A 20,338-nucleotide genomic window follows, 5' to 3' on the forward strand; every position below is an offset into this window, starting at 1 on the left:
CCAACATAAGGAGCCACAGGGATGTTATCCCGGGGCAGGGATGCCATACAGACCTGTTCTTCAGACTGAGAGCTCTGTGTCTCCTGGACAACAGCTGGGGAATAAGGCGCAGAGTTGATTCCAAGCAAAGCTTACTGCCACAATCAGAGGCAGACCATCAGCTTCCCCTCACGGACAAATCCCTGTCCTTAAAGGACAGTCCCATTCTGCCCTACACATCAGGGGCAAGGCTGAAGCTTCTTAAGGGCCCTTTACATTACTTTGCAGCAATAACATCAGTAAACACAACTTTACACACTTCCCAACAATACACTGTATTTGAACCTACTGCTTTAAAAATAATCTGAGCCAGGTTCTGGCTGGTGTGGCTCAGTGGATTGAGTGCCAGACTGTGAACCAAAAGGTCGCCAGTTCAATTTCCAGTCAGGGCACATGCCAGGGTTGTGGGCCAGGTCCCCAGTAGGGGGTGAGTGAGAGGCAACCACACATTGATGTTTCTCTCCCTCTCTTTCTCCCTCCTTTCCCCTCTCTCTAAAAATAAATAAATAAAATCTCTAAAAAGTTTTTAAAAAAATCTGAGCCAAAGTTGGTTGAAGCTAAAGTTGCTTAGAAATGACGGGGACTCCTTTCACGAGCTGACTCTGAAACATTACCTTTGTTGTCATCAACTCACTCTGAGGCTGTACCGCTATGATCTTAAAACTTGCTCTAAACATCACTCTGAGAGCACATTTTGCTTGAATGTGTTCTAGCCTTTGGCCAAAACCAAGTAAAACACAGTTCAGATCTGAGCTCTGCTGTCAAAAATGTCCTGGCTCCTCGCCTCACACGTGCCCACTCCAGGTACCTCTGCTCATCCCTCGTGGCACTTTCTGAAGCCATCCCTGTCCTGGATAAGAACTATGAGAAGAGTGTTGGCTGCTGCTGATGGATTTCACTCCCTGCAGCATAAACAATGAGGTGCTGCAGGAGGCTTCTGTTTGTTTGGTCAGGGCTTTTTCCATTAGACTTGGTCATCAGCCGTAGGCTGGTTACAAATGCAGTCCTGAGATTGAATGGCTAGAATCCAATTATCCCAGCTTCCTGTCTGCAGAGCTCTGCCGGGGAAGAACACAGTCCTGTTTGCCTGCCTTGTCAGGCTCCCAGGACTCAAAGTATATCATTTGGAGAAAACTAACAAACAACAGACCCTCAGATGTTTTGATGGAGGGGCCCCATGGTGTGGAAAGAGGACTCACCATCGCACAACACAGAATCCAGCACTCGTCTATTATCTGCCTCTTCCTGGTCCGCGTGTATCCCTTCGTTCTCTGAGCTTCAGTTTCTCATTTCTTAGAGGGAGGTAATAACAGCAACCACTGCAGTGCTGGGAGCTTCTAATGAGATGATGTATGTGAAAGAGCTTTGACAACTATAACGATGGTGGTGATGGTGATGATAATAACAAGGTTAGCTGACATTTACTGAGTGCCTTACCTGGGAAGTGCAACATAATGTGTATTTAATGGGCACTATCTCCTTTAATACAAACATGTTTTAAAGACTTGGTGATGATGGTAATAATGATATGAATAACAACAGCTAACATTTCTCAAGTGTTTGCTATATACCAGCCTCTAGCACTTTATGCATATTAACGTATGTGACCCTTGCATCAAGGCAGTAAGTACTATTACCATCTAAGTGACATGTGAAGAAAAGGAGATTGCAAAAGTCGGGTAATTGGCTCAAGATCATAGTGCTGCTAAGAGGCCACAAGGATTCAAACACAGACATTCTGATTCTAGAACAAGAGTCAGCAAACATTTTCTATTAAGGGCTAGATGGTTAGGTTTTGGAGCCATATATAATCTCTGTTGGATTTCTTCTCTTTCTCCTTCTCCTCCTCCTCCTCCTACTCTTTCTTTTGTTCAGTTTTTTGTTGTCTACTATTTTTGTTATTACACTCCTTTACAAATGTGAAAACCATTCTTAGCTCACAGGTCACCCAGAAATAGGCCAATGGCTGAACTTGGCCCACCGTAAGTTCGTGGACCCTTACTCTAGAAATAATGTCTATTTTTCAGGGAAACAGAAACTCAAATGCTTAAGCAACTAAAATCAGAATTCTAATCCAGTTTTGTCTGCTTCCAGAAACTGCGTCAATCCACACTCTAACTGCTTTTGTGTCCGCTGTGAAAATGGAAAATATTATCACTGAGGTAGGAATGCTGGGCTCATCCCAGTCAATTTCCAGAGAGAATAAACTGTTCCCTTTTGCAGCAGACATGGAGACAAGACAGCACTCGAAGACTGAGCAGACTCAATGGCTTGTGCAGTGCCTGGCACACAGTAGGCATGCCATCAATCTCTATTGAGTGCAATAATTCTGATTTCTGATTGAATTCGTGATTCAACAAAATCTCAGCTATTTGCTCAACCTCTTCTGACGTTGCATTTGAGCCTGTAAGTGAAATCAATGACGTATTCTTTTGGCAGCTCATAGGATATCTGCAACCATTTATGTGATAATTTCCATAGCGTTCTCTGTGGAAAGGAAAGATGTTCTGTAAAGAAATAAGATCTCTATAATGAACCATTCTGTTGACAGAAATGGCACTTGGAAATTGTGTTTATGACTTTGAGATAAATACATCAACAAGCCAGATGCCGAACAATAGGGAGGACTCTGTGACTTCATCAAGTCAATATTTGTCGTAGCCACTATTACAGTCTCACATTAAAGCAGACATTTTTATTTTAACCTTGGGTTTCTACATCAGGGAATCAGTGAAGTTCTTGGAATTGTATTTAAAAATCTGTGCATCGGTCCAGACTTTCACAGAAAGGCCATAGATTTTATCAGGCTCTCAAAGAGTTTTATTACACCCTAAATGGCCTAAATGTTAGAACTATAATAAAATTGTTGCGGTGTATTAGTTTCCTGATGAGGAAAAGGGAAAGATGAACTTGCTGGTGTGCAGCGATCAGGGTTAGGTTTTCCAGAGGCCCCTGTCAGTGTGATGCTTTGTGAAACCCTCAGGACCCCCACAGAGGGTCCCACAGCAACTCGCTAGGCCCCTGTCTGGGGTGCACGTTCACCCAGGAGATTAACCACCAGCTCAGGCTGGCTGCAGTGACTTTGCTGCAGGGCTGCCAGCAGGCTAAAAGCAGCCACAGAATGAAGCCACAGAGCCTCTTTCATTTCCCCCCCCAGCCCAATGGCCAGGCCCAGAGACTGGCAGTGACAAACCCTGAGGCTGTTTTTTTCCCTTTTTTTTTGCACTGTTAGCACCTAGCAAAGTGCCTGCCACACAGCCAGTGTTCACTACAAGTTGGTCCGAATGAAGATGAAGATAATGATGAAACGGATTAGTCCTTCCATTCCTGGGATGGTGAGGAAGGTTGTTTCATTCTCTTACTTCTTGAGATACTCTACATAAACTCAAATATAAACTTTATAAACTCAAATATAATCTATATAAACTCAAAGGTCTCTGTCAATTAGACAGCGTTATCACTTTGTACTGTTTGTTGGTGGTGAGGGTTTATGCCAAGGTGGGGAGTTGGAATGTTTCCCTTTGGTGTGTGGGCCAGAGAGCATCTTTCCTCGGAGATTACGGTTGTGGCTCCAAGAAAGTAGGTCCTGTGGAACTAGACTGGGGTGGGCAGGGTTAGACGTTACAGTCAACGCTGTCTGTGAAGCAGGCCTTGGCCTTTAAGTGGCAAGGGGTGGGAGAAGAGCAGGGTGGGTCACCACAGAGCAGGGAGGAGTCACATATGGAACTGACAGCTCAAAATCAAAGTGGGAGTTGGCCCGTTTTTACTCATTCTACTTTCATTTGGACAGTGTTGTGGGTATGAATGACACATTGATGGGCTACTGGGGGCAAATTATGTTTCTGAGTAGAGTTGTTGAATATGGAAGATTCCAGCATATGGAAAAGTTTAGGGGAGTGTCACTTTACTTTTCTTTGTTTTCTTTTCTTCTTTTCCTTTCCTCTCCCCTCCCCTCCCCTCCCTCTCCCCTCCTTTCTCTCTCTCTCTTTCTTTCTTTCTTTCTTTTTTTCTTTCTTCCTTCTTTCCTTCCTTCCTTCCTTCCTTCCTTCCCTTCTCTCTCTCTCTCTCTCTCTCTCTTTCTTTCTTCTCTTCCTCCCTCCCCTCCCTCCCCTCCCTCCCTCCCTTCCTTCCTTCCTTTCTAGGGGAAGGGAGTGAGAAAGAGAGGGAGAGAAACATTGATATGGGAGACAAACAACAATTGGTTGCATTTTGTATGCACCCCAACAGGGGACTGAACCTGCAGCCCAGGCGTGTGCCCTGATGGAGAACTGAACTGGTGGACTTTTGGTTTGAGAGACAATGCCCAACCAACTGAGCTACATCAGCTGGGGCACTTCACCGTTTTCTTTTTGTTAGTGGTCATGTGTACATGTGTGACTGAAAAAAAGTGGATTAACCTATACAGGTGTAAAGGACAAAAGAATTACTGGTAGTTACGTAGTATGAGGCAGGAGTGATTGGGAGTGAGCTCTAAGAGGTGCCAGTGAAACTGGAGGGAAAAGACTAGATATAGGTCTTCTCAAAGGAAGAGAATTTGGAGACTAAATACAAGGCACATAGATGGTAAAGAAGTCAGAGATGACTTCCCACCAGGAGTACCAGACAAAGAATAATAATAACAGTAATACTTTGCATATGTTGCCTGGTCTCATATGTTTTAGAATACTGTGTCTTCATTACCCTCACTGGATGCATTACTTTTTACCTGGTTTTTAGTTTTTGTGATTGCATCTTTTCCTACCTCCTAACGTGGAAGCCATCGAAGGCCAACGAGCATTTATTGATTGATTTAATCTCTCCTATAGCAGCACAAATACTTTTGCCAAGTAAATAAATACAATTTGTTATGAGTGAGGGAGGTTGGGACATTTGTTTCATGGGAAATTTGAGACCCAGAGTGGCTTGCCAGAAGTCCCCAGGCAGTGAGGGCAGAATTCAAGGTGGATTTGGAATTGGTGTTTTATATTGTTTTGGTTTTCCCCATCACGTAGGCTAACACAAGTGAAACCATCAGCTGCAATAGGGAGGTTTGAATAGCCAATAAATGCCAGGAAATTAGAAAATAAATAGCATCGGCTCTCCACTGAGACGGCTGCTATTAGATGACACAGAATTCTGGAATCACAGTGACCTTTTACTTTTGTAAGTTCGATGTTTCCTGAGGGCTCTGGGTTGAGGGGAGATGTGGTGATAAGGGTGACCCTGATAAGACTACTCTTTCCTGGTTCCTTCCATTGAGTCACATCCCCTTGACCAACTGCCCACACTCTCCCTGGCTGGCTGGGACATGAGCTCACCAGGCCTAGGGCCTTGGCTCAGCCGGAGAGCAGCTTTTCACTTGGTATTATGAAACCCTTGACTTCCCTTCCTCAAAGCCTCAGTCATGGATGACTCATAGTCCCCTCCACAGCAAGTTCCTGAGGGTGATAGAGATTGGTATAAGGCTTTGGGGAAAGAATGTGGGGCAGAGGATGGGTGTGGGCTGTGTTCTGGCCAAGAATTTCATTATTAAGCTGTGGCATATGGGTCCCCATTTGGACCCTGTTGACAAGAAGACCATATACAAATGATTACCATGCCAATTCAGGGCACCGAGGCTGGAATGAAATGACGTAACCCCCTAATGGCATTCAATACTGAGAAAGACTAGACCAAAATTAAATTATCTGACCTCTACCAAGTTTTTAAAAGCAAAGATAATGTCTGACCTTTCATCCAACTTTCCGGACCAGTTTAAATGACTATCAGTCCAGGCTACCACGACACTCATACATGTTATAAAATGTCTTCTACTGTTGGAGGGTGTGTCTCTTCCAAATTTGATGGTATTGCTCCTGTCTCTTACCTTCTCCACAGGCAGAAAAATAAAGTCTGGATTCTCAAGAGAGGCACATCTAAGTCTGCATCCTGGCTCTGCTCATCATTACTTGTGTGACGTCGGTTCAGGAACTTGGTCTCCTTAAGCGCCATTTTACTTATCCACAAAAAGGAGGTTGTTATATAAAATAACAATGAAAATAATAATAAAAACACCCAATTATCTGGCAGGTGGTATTGTAACTGCCATCACATACACAATTTTATTTAAAATATACAACTTCACAAGTAGTGCCAACACCTCTATTTTACTCATGAACAAACTGAGGTTCAGAGAAGTTAATTAACTTGCCCAAGGAAACACAGCTGGCAAGTTGGGAAGCTAGAATTCAATTCAGACAGTGCTTTTTTTTTGAGGATTATGTGTTATAAGATGTATAAAGTGTCCAGATAGCACTGACAGCTTAGGTGTTCAATAAACTTGAGTCCCCTTACCCCTTGGTGAAGAGTGACTATTGTTTAGGAAACTCATGAATTGGAGAAGGTAAGGATACACCAAATGACAACTGAACTCCATTTCTTGTGTATGCTCATCATGTCAATCGCCCCTGATTCTTTAACCAGATCCTGGACCATCTCCATCATCTTTTGAATAGCATGCATGCCCCTTTCATGAGTGGATAACTGGCATAGGGACAACCCCTGCCTGCCGCCTTCCCCACTTTCCACCCCCAGTTCCTCAACACCCTTTGCATAGGACTCTGCATGCAGCTTTGGAATTCCCAATGTCATGGGCTGCAGAGTGATAACAGTAAGAGCTAGCTTTTAGAGTAAGCTAGCTCTTACTCTTTCGGTGAGCACTTACTCTATGCCAGGGACTATACTCCACTGTTTAGCTTTGACTCATGGAAGCCCCACAACCACACTCTGGGGGATGTGCCATCATTACCCTTATGCTAAGAAGAAACTGAAGCTCAGATGGTCAGAACTTGCCCAAAGTCAGACACAGTCATTGATGGAGCCTGAATCTAAACCTATGTCTGTCTAAGGACAAAGCCCAAGTTCCTGACCATAGAAAGCTTCCCAATGTATAGATAGTAAAACTTAAGCCAGAAAGGGGCAAGGACATGCAGAGTCGTACAGCAAGTCGTCAAGATGCTGGGGGAAAGGACACATTCTCTGGCATCTTCTTTAACATTCTCTGTCACACTCTAGCCTGAGCTACTCTCACGGTGTCCTGATCCCACCTTCCACCCATTCTGTGCTCAGTGCTGTCCCAATAAATGCCATCATTGGTGACACAGAGTCCAGTGGTCTCTAGGATTAAACAATGTCAAGTGACTCACCCAACTTCGGTCTGATTCATCACCTCGTTCTATCAATACAACCCTTTAAGCTTAAGTTCTTTTTTCAATACTAAAAAAGGAAAAAAGATTGCTACGAATCAGGGAAATAGTGGTATTTAAAAACTCTAATCTTTTTGCTCCTTGCAAGAAATAGGATATCTTGATTTTATTCAAAACTGTCACAGAAAGGTTTTCCTCTTATCAGGAGGCTGCAGCCTTGGCAGCAGGCGAAGTATTAGAGTAGTAGCAGGATTTGGGGTTTAAAGAGATCAGTGGGATGGTGCAGTGTAGACACTATAAACAGCGCAAAGCTCCAAATTCTTCTGAAGACAGATTCAGTGAATTTATTGGACAGCTCCAGAACACAAAAACCTGAGTTGGGCATGAGAAAAAAGAAATGACCTGTAAGAATTGGTTCCTGTCCTCAAGGAGCCCAAAATCTGGTACGGAAGCTCAGAAAGGGCAGGAATAGTGACCCCCATGGAGAAGCCTGGCCCCATGTCCTAAGAGAAGGACAAATAAAGTGCTTTGGGGGTTGAAATAGGTCCAAAACCCCATGTTTTCCTGGAGGCTGGTGAAGACTTCAAGTAGAAGGTGGCATTGGAGACAGACTTTGTAAAAGATACTGGGAGACGTACATCCAGTAAAAAGAAAGCAGGACCAATAGACAGAAGGTGGAAATACAAAGAGAAAGTGCGTGGAACCAGGAGTGCATGGTCTGCTCTGCAGGGATAAAGAGGAATAACTGGAGGGGAAGCAGTTAACAGTAGACTTAGAAAAACTACGGAGAGCCCAGAGTTTGGTAGGCAATGAATAATCTGGTAGGGATACACTGGGTTGTACTGCCTAAAGGCCCAGTCAGATGAAAGATAGCATTGATTGTAGAAGGATGATGTCAGAAAGGATGGAGATAAGGAAATGCAGGAGGAAAACCTGCTGATTATATAACCAGCTTGAATTCCCTCCTATGTCTGATAAAATGAAGAGTTTTAATAGCAAACCACTTTCTGGCTGTCCAAGAATTGGTGTTTACTTCTAATTAGATGCTTTTTGGAATTACTTATTTAAAATTGATGAAGAACCACTGTGTAAATGCATCTTTGTTTACAGGCAGCCAATACTCCAAGGAGAAAGAAGAGAGGCAAAGGGGGAAAGATGTGCAAGATGAGAATTCATCTGCTTCAAGGATGGTTCTTTCTGCTCAAGCTAACGACCTCCGGTGACTCAGTTCCCTCTGCAAGTGATGTGTGGGGGAGAAAGGCTAGGCCAGCAGGGCCTGGGTAATCGCTGTGTCCTTGGGCAAATTCCCGGTCACCTCTATGATATGCAGCTCAGTTTCATCTACACAATGGGAAAATGATACTTACCTGTAGGGTTTCATACACAATGCTTCCCACCAAGCTTGGCACATAGGAAGTAACTAATCAACAGTATTGAATGCTATTGAATTACTATCAGGTTCCTCCCACTTTGCCCACATTTACTGAGTGCCAGCCAGGCATGCACAGCTCATTTCTGCCTCAGAGTCTTGTGTTTGCTGGTATCCTTCAATGGCATCATGTTCCTCCCATCCACACATGACTGACAGCTCTCCAGCATATTGTCCCAGCTCACAGGGCTGGTCCCGTTCCATGTAGCTTTCCTTCCATGCAGACCACATGCACACCTCAGCCTCATCTCTATTTTCCATATTCTTTATAGCACTGTACCTAAATTTGTCTAATTCATGCATATATGTTTCCTTGTTAATTTTCTGGTTCCTGATGAGAAAGCAGAGACCTTGTCATTATTATCTATTGATTAACCTCTAACACAAAGTAGATGTCTAAAAAAATAAATCTGTGAATATTGTAGTGCTGTTGATAAAAGTAAGGTATATAACAAATAAAAACTATCTACCATATAGTAAATATTGAACCAATGCTAAGTTCCCACCCTTGGGTGGGTTGGGAGAATGGCTGCTCCAAAGTGAAGAAAGGCAATTTGAAAGAAAAGCAAGAATGGGGACAAAGAATGGGGACAGTGGCCTCAGGCTGGGCTAGCTGAGTATCCAAGGTCTAGTTCTGTCCGGACACAGCAGATGCTTTGCAGGGGGCTTATGGCTCAGACTGTCATTCTAGGATGAAAGTTGCAAGACATTGAGAATTTTTTTAAATTTATTGATTTGAGAGGTGGGGTGAGAGAGAGAAAGAGAGAGGAGAGTTGTTGATTTACCTATTTACACATTCATTGGTTGTTTCTCTTATGTGCCTTGACTGGGGATTGAACCTGCAACTTTGGCATATGCGGACACCACTCTAACCAACTGAGCCACCCAGCCAGGGCTGAGCTTTATGGGTTTTGGGGGTTTTTTTGTATGGAGGAAGAAGTTTTGTAAAAGAGTGGACAGTTGTGATTCTGAGGAAATACATCTGGATAAATACCACAGAGGCTTCATGAATTTTTTAGAAAAACTACAGGGGAGGAAAACCAAACACCATCGCAGACCTCCAGAGGAGAGTGTCTGGTTCAGCTGCTTAGAATTTTAAGGCTCTTTCCAGGGATGAAACACAATGAGCAGAGATGGAGGATCCAGTTATACTATACCCTACCCTATTTCGGCCCATGTGCAATGGAGTTCCAGGTAAATTTGTGTGTGAAGGACTCTGATTTGAAAACCTAATTCTTGTCCATCCTCTGCATTTGATATGTGAGATGGTGTAGTCCCCAAGAGTTAGACAGAGGAGCTGGCACAAATACCCTGCCCCTGACCACCAATGGGGCTCTGTCCATTGCCCCTACATAAAAGTAATAGCACTAGAATTTCACTGACATACTCTAGGCCTAACACCCTAAAGACTCCAGAGCATGGGGGCTGGACTCATGGGGGGGGTTCCTGGGGTTCATGACACCGAAAAATGTTTCAGCAAAAAGGCACATGCTTAGTAGCCTCCATCCAAGCCCTGTGGATGTACATGCAGCTGGGAATGGCTCCCAGGGCTTATGCCCTGAGAGTGGCTGCCCTGGATCCTTCCCCACCCTCTGCTTTTGGGATGACCATGGCAGAGAGATCTGTCCTACTGCTCAAGGCCCTGACGAAGGTCCACACAGACAGGTAGAATCACGTCATCCAGCAGTCCTGAGCCTCTGGCTTCACCTTGAGGAGAACCTAATACTGGAGTCAGAATGTTCTCCAGCATCAAATGCCCAAAGTTTTGGAGGGATGGGTTGGTCTACGGAGCTTACAGAGAAGCTCCAGAGAACCGAGACAGGGGCTGCTGTTGGTATTTTATTGCGTATTCAAAATTCAGTTACTAGTTTTAAGTCTTAAGATTTCCCTCGATATGTAATTTATATAAACATTTACAGAATGCACAAATGTAAACATACATGTAATTTATTAATGTTTATCAATAAATAGAATTTATCAATTAAAAAAACAAGTCTACATAGGCTCCTGTTTTTCTCAGAATGCCTTTTTGGGAAGTGTATCAAAAAAGTCTGCATCATAAAGCCAAGGGTGCTTCCCACAGAAACGAATTAGACTCGAGGATCCTCATGCCTTCAGAGTTTAAGCTTCAGATGAATCACAGTTATAACTAACAATTTCATAAAGCTGAAGTTACAGCCATCATTAACATTTATAACCCTTTGATATTATATAACTAAGTTCCATGTTCTATGGAAGGGGCACATGTGTAGTTTACATGTTGGTTACAGGGAGGCTCAGTGTGCATTGAGACCTGGACAAGTGGCCCCACTTGTAATTCTACTTTATTAACAATGTAAACAAAATTAAAGTGCTAGCAAAATAAAATTAAACTATAACTAATAATCATTTACACAGACTGCCAGATTAGCAAAATTTCAAAAGTTATCTGGTTCAGTGTCTTAGCAGATTCTTTGTGTAACATCCTCGTCAGCTGCTCATTCGTAATCTGGTCCACGTTTGAGGATTGTTGTTTTTTGAAATATAATTTATAGGCTAGGGATAATTTTGGTGACCCTTTTCCTCCAAATAAATGTTTTCATGGCAAAAGGCATTTGAATTTATTCCATGTTACTTTGAAGTTACATGAAGTTTGGCTCATTCTTACCAAAATTAATCCCTGTATCTCCCCACCCACTCCTTTATTTTGACAACAACAAACTCCCATCAAATGAAGGGTTTGTGGTGTATGTATTTGCAATGTCATGTGGGTTGCACAACCTGTAGTAGCCAAACAAAGAAGGATGGATGTGGAAGACTGGAGCCCCAAAATGGTGCTCCTGTGGTATTGGCTTTCAATACAAAAAGCTTATTCTCTAAATTGGTTCATCTCTTGGTGAAGAATTCTTCGTTCTGGGGAGCTCAGAAGCATCCAAAGTAATAATAAACATACAGAATGGTATTTTATGATTTACAGGATGTTTTTTACAAAAACCATTTATCATCACAACAACTTTGTGACGTAGGCAAGAGAGGTTCTCCCAGAATGCAGAGGGGTCACACAGTAAATCAGCCATTGATTCAGTGCATGTGCTCACGGAGTTGGTGGGCAGCGCAGGCAGCCATCGGAGCACACAGTTTGGGTCTGACTGCCAGGTTCACAGCCTTGGGACTCAGAGTCTTACCACTCCCTCCTTTGTATTAGAAAAGAATCAACCTTTAAATGGTCCTAAGTCCCAATCTAGTAAAGGCAGAGGACAGTGACTTTAAAAAGCAAAGGGGATTGGTCTAGCAAGAGTCAAGGTGCAAGGCAGGACTTAAACTTTCTTCACATGTGATAAGAATGGATGCCAGCTGAATCTGCTTCTTGGACCAGCGAGAGTCCCGGCCTCCCACAGAGTGTTTCACATGGTGCAGTATTTCTCAACAGCATTCAGGAGTTCTAAAGAACACTCTCGCTTGAGAGGCTATTTCCCTTTCTTAAGGCAGGACTTTTTCCCCAATAAAATTAAGTCTTCACAGGACAGATTTTTTTTTCTTTTGGATGGTTTGGAGGCAATCTCCTCTTCCTCATTCCAAAGTCCCTTTCCTGTCCAGTTCGATTCCAGGACTAAAGTAAACATCAACAGAAATGGCAACTGACACTTCTTAAGCAGCAGGAACAAAGTGAGTATACAAAGTCCTGAGATGCTATCAAATCACAGCCAAGATCAAAGTTAAAACCTCCCATGGCTCTGGGATGTGATGTCATTTACTTCTTTGTGACATTCACTTTGGGGCAGTTGGCAGGAGCCATGGACTGAGCTTGGCATGAAAGACATTCAGGTGAATCTGAAGGGCAAAGCTGGCAAGGTCAAGGGTACAGAAGGCCCAAAGGAGGTGGCTAGTTCCTTTGAAACAGACAAAACACAGGCAAGCCATGGCTTTTCGAGGTAGCAGACAGCTGTAACTGCATCCTGTTGTCCTAGAAACAGAGAGGAATCTCCGAGATACCCTACTCCAAAATTCAATGGACAGATATGGAGAGTGATATCCAGGGATAGAATAGTTGGGTCAAGATCTCACCGCCTATCGAACAGAGCCATGGCTGGAATGTGGGTCCTTCAACTTCAAGTCAAGCACTGGTTTTCCACCTCCGGCACTGCTTGGTCCTGCCTCCTCCGTGGCAGGGGGCCGGGGCTGCGGGAACTGCAGTGAATGACAGGTCTCAGTGGCATGAGCTCCCAACAGTTCTCTCCTTCAAGAGCAACATGGTCAGAATTCAGGGTTACAAATTAATGCTGTGGGCCACCCCACGAGCTCATGGAAAAGATTCCAAAGTCTGTTAATAAGCACTACAGTACCGCCGGCCCTGCCCAAGGCTCCTTAGGACAAGATGCTGCTCTAGTTCAAGAGCAAGGCAGGTGTCTCAGAGCTGAGGCCACGGCACTGGTGGGGAAGCTATCTGTCTTCGGCTTCCCTCCAAGGTCGCTGCAGAGACCGGTTTCCTTGGGCAGGTCTTTGCCCCAGTGTCTTCCATGATAAATAAGTGAAGCCTGTCCTGAAGAGAAGGACTGACACCAGACATAAGGCAGAGTAGGTGAAGTCTGTGGCTGACATGGGGGCTGGCCAGGAGGACACACATTTGGACCCGGACACTGGGAGGCAAGTGTGCTAGTGTCTGGCACAGACCAAGAGGAGAGGAGACAGTGAGTAGTTAAAACAAGCAAGACGTATGAGATTTGAACATGACTCTGACCAAGACAAGCACAAAGAGAATGTGTTTTGACAACACCCGTGAGCAGGCACAGAAAAGAAGGCATATTTAGCGACACCTAAGGCTGAGATAGGATACAGTGAGCAATCATGTTTGGAACATGAGGGAAACTGACCAGGCACAGTAAAGAAACAACAGACAGTGTTAGGCAAGGATGAGAAGTCAGGAAGGAGTTCTGGGAAATAAAAAAAATCCCTTCATGGAAGGTGGGTGTCCTGGAGGAGAACCCCCAGTGAACAAGGGGGCCGTGCTCTCCCTGGACTCCCTCAAATATCGCCTGCTGGAATCCCAGAGGAAGAGCCTGGTGGGCACGGAGGGCCTGCCACAAAGGACGGGTGGATGGACAGATGGAAGCCTTGAGCAAAGAGAATACCAGGTGCAGTCATGCAGGAGCAGCATCTTAGGTGGGACCTGGCCCTCTCCCGGAGGGATGGCTGTCTTCTGAGTCACTGCCTCAGGGGACTAAGTGTCACAGGGCTGAGCAGCCACCAAAGGAGAAGTTGCTGGAGGGTGGCTCTGACTCTCCCATTGGCCACCACACTCCACTGCATCCCTGGAGAGGGGAGAAGACCACAGAACCTCAGAGTAGGAATGGGCATCACAGAGGATCTCGTGAAGAGCCCACCCATGCAGAAAAGCCCCCCATGGCATGCAATCGGGGGGGCTGGTTGGTCCCTGTGTAGGGATCTCTAGAGCAGGACATTTCATTTCTGAGCAATTTTACTGAAAGAGCTTGTTATTATTGTTAGAAAGCACTTACTAATGTTTACCCCAAATCTGTCTTCCTAGTGAACTACTATGCCCTGCAGGCCCACTTAAAATTCTTCCCTCTACTAATTACATCCTCCAAGTTTTCTCTCTCTGGGCTACACATTTCTCTAATAGATCATGGGAAATTATGGCTTCCAGAATAGTCCCCATAATGAGCACTGTCCTCTGAACACAATCCTTATTTTAAGATTATCTCTCTTAAAATAGAGTACCAGGAAAGAGCATAAATCTACACAGTGACCCTCACATGTCATTCACTTTTCATTATCAGTTTAGGTGACTTCTATGAACATGGTCAACATTAAGTTCATTTCTGACTATGGTCATATACTACCGGCTTATATTGAGTTTGTTGTCAGCTTGTATGCTTTGGATACAAGCAGTTGTCAATTCCTGCGGTTCTTATCACATTGGTGCAATTTATTGTTGTGCTTGTTTGAGTCAAAATATAGGACATTACCCTGGTCTCAATTAAATCTCATTTCATTGATCTGGTATCATTTTAGCTCATTGAGATCATTCTAAATAATGACAATTTCCTCATTCAAGATGTGATTATTTAGCATTGACTCAAACTAGACTAAAGGATTTTACAAGCACATAGGAAGGTCAGCTCCTTTATTGCTAACAAGACCTTTCAGTTTAGTGTTAGGACACGGCCGACACTGAGAATTGTGGCGCACCACCACAGACGGCCTTCACAGCAAACCAGTGACGTTCAGTGTGCCTGAGGATGGGCCCACCCATGGCAGGTTTTGTCCAATGTCTTGCTGAAACGTCTCTGCTAAGTAGTAAATGAATGGGTCCTAACAGATCATTCAATTAGTTGGTATGCTTTATTTATTTACTTACTTATTTTCCATCGCCATTTATCCCCCTTATACCCCTTCCACCTCCACCTAAACCCTCCCCTCACCCCACAGTTCCCATACTGTGGTCCATGTTCACGAGGACATGATTTACTTTTAACGAAATGACACTGACTCTTGTTCTCAAGTGATCTGTGTTATAACTGTCTTAGAATTAGGGTATGATCTATTTCAAGCTACGAGTGTATAGTTTCCTGAGTCTAGCTTTAGTATTTCTTTAACAACTGGATCAATATTTACTGGTCTCCAGGCTGCCATCATTTCTCCAGTCCCCCAAAGAGCACCAGTAGAGGTCCTATCAACCAGTTCCTTTAATCCTCTGAGGTAGAATCCATCTTGGCTCAGAGACAGTAAAATGTTCTCCTTGATTCTGGACAGCAATTTTCTCCTTATAATGTTCTCTCATTTCCAGTTGGAAGACGATTCTTATTAAAACAAAATATGCACGATTTCTTCCCTAATGAGATCTAACTATCCCTGGGTTTGCTACTTGCTCTGAACATAGCTTTTGATTTATCTTTGGTTATACATTCCCTCTTCCAGATTTGCCACATATAACTTTCAGGTATAAATTCACTACATAATTCAAGCTGTGGTCTCACGTTTTTACATAGCTCCCCCAACATGTTTATCTATCTCATTCATTGAACATGCCTATTTTCCTAAAAAAGAATGAATAGAAAGGAAGGAAGGAGGGGTTTCTCACTTCTCATTAGCCCAATTCCCTTTGTATAATATTTATTATCATTATTATCAACAATGAAACAACCACCCATTAGGGCAGCTCCTGTGTGTTATGCATTAATTCATGTATTTTATACTTCTTTAACAGATAAAGAAACTGAGTTTCACAGAGTTTAAATAACTTGCCCGAGTTTACTCAGTTAATAATGTGAGGATCAGGCCTTCCATTTAGGTCATTTTTGATACTAAAATCTGTGCTCTTACTTGTCCTGATATATCATTACTGGTCATCTTGAGAACTGCCCCTCCTAAGTCCAGTGCTGCTATCTCTACCATTTTCTTGTCCCACTGTGATGGACTCCAAGGTAAAAGGAGTATGTACAGGAATGAAGAGTTTATCTATTCCATCTATGGGAAGTCTACAGTGCGAAGTGACCTCCATTTTACTGAAACACAGTGTGACTGAGAGGTTAACATAGGGCTCTCCTGCCAACCCCTCCTGCCCATTAAAGAGGCATGTGAGTTTTCTGTGATGCAGGCCTGGGCAATCTAGGTGACAGGGGAAAAACCCTGCAAAAGCAGGGGGAAACTATGGAGGGCAAAGTCAGAGAAAAAGGCTGGGTTAATAAACATAAAGGATGGGGAGAGAAGATGACAAATGAGGCAGGAAGAGTCACAGAGCTGGGTGTCTGGGAAGGCACCAGAGCTGTTGGGAGAATGAGAAGGTCCTTGAGAAGTGTTTTCAAAAGGTTATATTGCCAGGGGGCAGGTAGAAGAGGGTAAAAGGGGGACAAACGCAGACAGAAGGAGACTTGAATTTGGGTGGTGAACACACAACCCAATAGACAGATGATATATTTTAGAATTGTACACTTGAAACCTATATAATTTTATTAACTATTGTCACTCTAATAAATTCAAGAAAATTTTTAAAAGTTTATGCTTAATAAATAAGCAAAAATTAATATCATGAAGGCTTTTCACTATCTACAAAAAAAAAGATCGAGATTACTGTGGACTTGCTAATAGATGCTCGGCATCACTTCTTTTTATTCAGGACACATCAACATAGCCCTTGCCAAAGAGAGAAAGAAGGACAATGGCCCAACCTCTAACCCTATGGAGAACTCTCAACCAACTCCCTGCAGGCAGGGCAAATGGGGAACTTGAGAAAAATGACAGAACGATCTTGGGTGCTGGTTGGCTTGTGTCACTGTCAGGTTACACTATTGTACTAACCTAATTGTTAACACTTAACAGTTTAGTGTCATCTGCCTTTTAGGTCTTCATTTAAGATACAAAAATTATGGCCACATATGCTGTACCCCAAGAGACCTCTTTCCAGTACAAAAGATCACACTCGGCACACATGGCCTTCACACTGAGTAAACCACTTTCACTTTAAACTCCAAGGTCATCATACTAACTCAGCAAAGGAAGCAGCTGAGTGCAACAGGGGAGCAGTCAACCAGGAGACAGGGACCTGTGTTCTAATGCCTTTTTAGCCTCCTTCCATATGTGACTCAATGACTTAGTCCCTTTGCTGTGACTCACTTTCCCATCTTTTAAAGGAGGAGGAGGATTATCTATAAGATCCTTTGCAGCTCTGACATTCTGATTGTATGAGTAGCAGAGACGGTAGGTGACAGATGCAAACCTTCTGATTGGGCACCAGCTGTGTGTTGGACTGTTCTCCAAAGCTGTGGGTAATTGCTTCAAATTTGCCTTTTAATATTCTATTGTTAGTATCTGACACTTTATATTCTGTGTGGAGGGAAGAAGTTTCACTGGAAACACAAGGGGGTGTAATTTTTGGATTTGTGTTAAAGAATCTGAAAGACCTCAATTTCTGAGTCTGTGAAATTACATTGCAAAGCTGTTAAATGTGTCTGAGCAGGATGGGCTAGGGAAGGGCTGAGATGCCACAACTTAAAATGCAGCGAGACCACAACTGCCTCTCCTCAAACATATGCTGCATCAGAAACATTGGCAGAGTTGCTCAAAACCCCTGATGCAAAACACCATTAAAAAAGAATCTCCAATATTTTAACAGAAGTATTTCTAAATAGTTTTTTGTTGTAATAGTTTTGTGAAAATCCTCTGCAATTTATGAAGCATTTGTATATATTTTCCCACATTTAATCTTCAACACAAACATGTAAGGAAGGAGGATACAGAGTATTATTTTAATTTTAGGAGAAGTAGGTCAGTGCAGGGGCATGGATGGATTGATGGGTAGTGTAGACCCAGTGCTATAAATCAGGCATGCTGCCTCCCAATCGTGGAATTCTGTCCATGGGAAATGTGGAAATTATTTGTGTGGTGGGAAGAGTTTTGGGATGAAGTTTAATATTAACAGTTGATGAAATCAACTTATCACTATCTGTGTTCCAGAAGAGGAAGGAGGAGGAGGAGGGGGAGTTGGTGGGCAAGGAGGGGGAGGAGTTGGTGGGCAAGGAGGAGGAGGAGTTGGAGGGAAAGAAACATTGGCTAAGTCACCTTTCACAAAGTGGCCCAGAGACTAGTGCATCAGAATTATCGTGGGTAGCTGCAGTGAACACAGATTCCCGGGACCCACACCACACTTCTGACAGCTGACTGAGAGGGCAGAGGTGAAGTAGGAAGAGCAGAAATTTGCATTTTTATAAGGTGTTCTCAGGTGACTCTTATGCCCATGGGGGGATGATATTCCTTGAATAGGTGAATATCCAGTTACTGTACTCATCCCTGAGGCAGAGCTTAGACCCGGAGACTTCCAGTGAGCAGCAAAGAGAAAATACAGGGGTGGGAAAGGCCAGAGCTGGCAGTATGAGGCTCTCGGTGATGCTCCAAAAGGGATCGGAATGAAAACACTGAAATGAATGCAGTTTAACAAAGTGGACGAGGGGGTATTTATTGGTTCATGATATTGATGAAGAAATAAGAAAAGACTTGGTGATGAATTGTGAATATGAGAAGGCAAAAAAAAAAGGAAAATGCATAAGCAATGTATTTTTGGTATTCTTTATGTGATGAAAAAAATGGAATGTTTGGGTACAATGAGCTGATAAAAACTAATCAAGTTGCCTGTAAATAGTGAGCACACACTAAGTTATCAGTAAGTTACCTTATTCAAACGGTAGTGCCTTAGGTCAGTTTCTTTACTCGACTTTAGATTCGCTGTCAACAGGAATAGAATACTGACTCCAGAAGACCCAGTATTTTCCAGGCGTGGGATGTGTTCCATGGGTGATTTGCCAACCAATGGGTGCAACATTAAATAATCTGAATCTCAGTAAAGGAATTCACTATTTCTTTTGCTCTTTTATTATTATTAAATCTTTTAAAAATTATTTTTAAAAATTTATATTTCAGTTATAGTGGACATACAGTGCTAGTTTCAGCTGTAAAACAGTGGTCAGTCATTTCTATACCTTCTCAAGGTGATCTGTCTGCTTACTTTAAAGACAAAGACTCAGTTTGGTCCCACTCTGGCTTTTCCAAGTCTGTCATAGCTAACAAATGGAGACCAGGCCTCAGACTCCGAGCCTTTGGCAAGCAATTGCATCAAGTTAAATTTTAATAATAATTTATACAAATAATATTTTTTGTTTCCATTGCATTTATTTTTAAATCATCTTCTCTACATGGCTTTACATTTAAGATCATGATATAATTTCCTTTACGAGTATATTTTAGAGTAAAAATGTATTTAAAGACAAATAGTAAATCAGTAATCGTATGGGTAGAATACCAACATGGTAAAAAATTGTGCGAGGAGCAAGCAAGTGACAACAGCCTCTATCAGGTGATGGGAAAACTGAATTGCAGAGAGCATGATGCCTCGGCAAGCACAGAAAGCAATGCGTGCACTGGGTGGAAGCTCTGAGATCGTAGGCCAGAGCTCTTTCTGCTATTTTGTGCTACTTGCAGAAAGGACCACCCAAAGCTGTGTCTGTACAGTTTAAAATGCCTAACCTTGTGGCCCCAGGACAAAAGGTATTCCCAGGGCTCTTTAATTCCATCATGAGCCTTAGCTATGTCCATATTTAAACTAAACCAAAGTACAAGATCAAACCAGTGGGTATGGCTTATTCTAATCCCAGTGCACCTGCTTCCCTGCTGCTCCACATGCACATAAAACTAAGGTCAAGCCAATCTCCTTGTGAGATTTTTTCCCATTGCTTACCACAATTCCTAAATGACAAAAGATTGGAACTTGGAGTCTTGGGGTATCAGTCTGCCTGCTTTTTCTCCACGAAGTATTTCTATTATGACAGAACCTAAAATTTAATATCTAAGAGAAAATGCCTTAAAGGCATGGATCTGTAATAAAAACAGCCAACATTTACTGAGTGTTTGGCTTATCTCATAGGATTTTCACAACAGTCCTATACCATAGGTTTATTATTTGCAGGCTCTAGTTAAATGGAATGGGGCTCAGTATGCCCAGGCCCAACATCTAGGGAGAGGTCGAGCCATGGTCTGAACCAGGCTGTCCAACTCAGAGTCTCACTGCATCAGTACCACAGAGTGGGCACCTTCCCCAAACAGGCACCCTGGACTCCTGCACTCAGCAAGTAGAAGCCAGTTCTGCTTTTAAGAAGCTGCCTAGATGGGAGGAGAGTGTGTCAGGTGTGTAAAAGTCCTTAAGATCCCACAGAATGAG

General features: G+C 43.2%; 1 protein-coding gene across 7 annotated transcripts in view; it reads right to left on the reverse strand.

Annotated features, from left to right (window-relative positions):
• Nucleotides 1–20,338, reverse strand: part of HTR4 (5-hydroxytryptamine receptor 4) — a 155,075-nt gene that overhangs the window by 13,643 nt on the left and 121,094 nt on the right. For 5 of the 7 annotated variants that reach the window (XM_071221807.1, XM_053927200.2, XM_053927199.2 and 2 more), the window contains one exon: nucleotides 13,136–13,919. The exons of the other annotated variants lie outside the window; for them this stretch is intronic. In XM_071221807.1, the coding sequence (XP_071077908.1) occupies nucleotides 13,829–13,919 (91 nt within the window). In that variant the 3' untranslated portion in view covers nucleotides 13,136–13,828. Of the gene's footprint in view, nucleotides 1–13,135; nucleotides 13,920–20,338 lie in introns of those variants that run through there. 7 annotated transcript variants of the gene reach the window in all.

Source organism: Desmodus rotundus, chromosome 6, assembly GCF_022682495.2.
Source record: "Desmodus rotundus isolate HL8 chromosome 6, HLdesRot8A.1, whole genome shotgun sequence".
Classification (NCBI taxonomy): domain Eukaryota; kingdom Metazoa; phylum Chordata; class Mammalia; order Chiroptera; family Phyllostomidae; genus Desmodus; species Desmodus rotundus.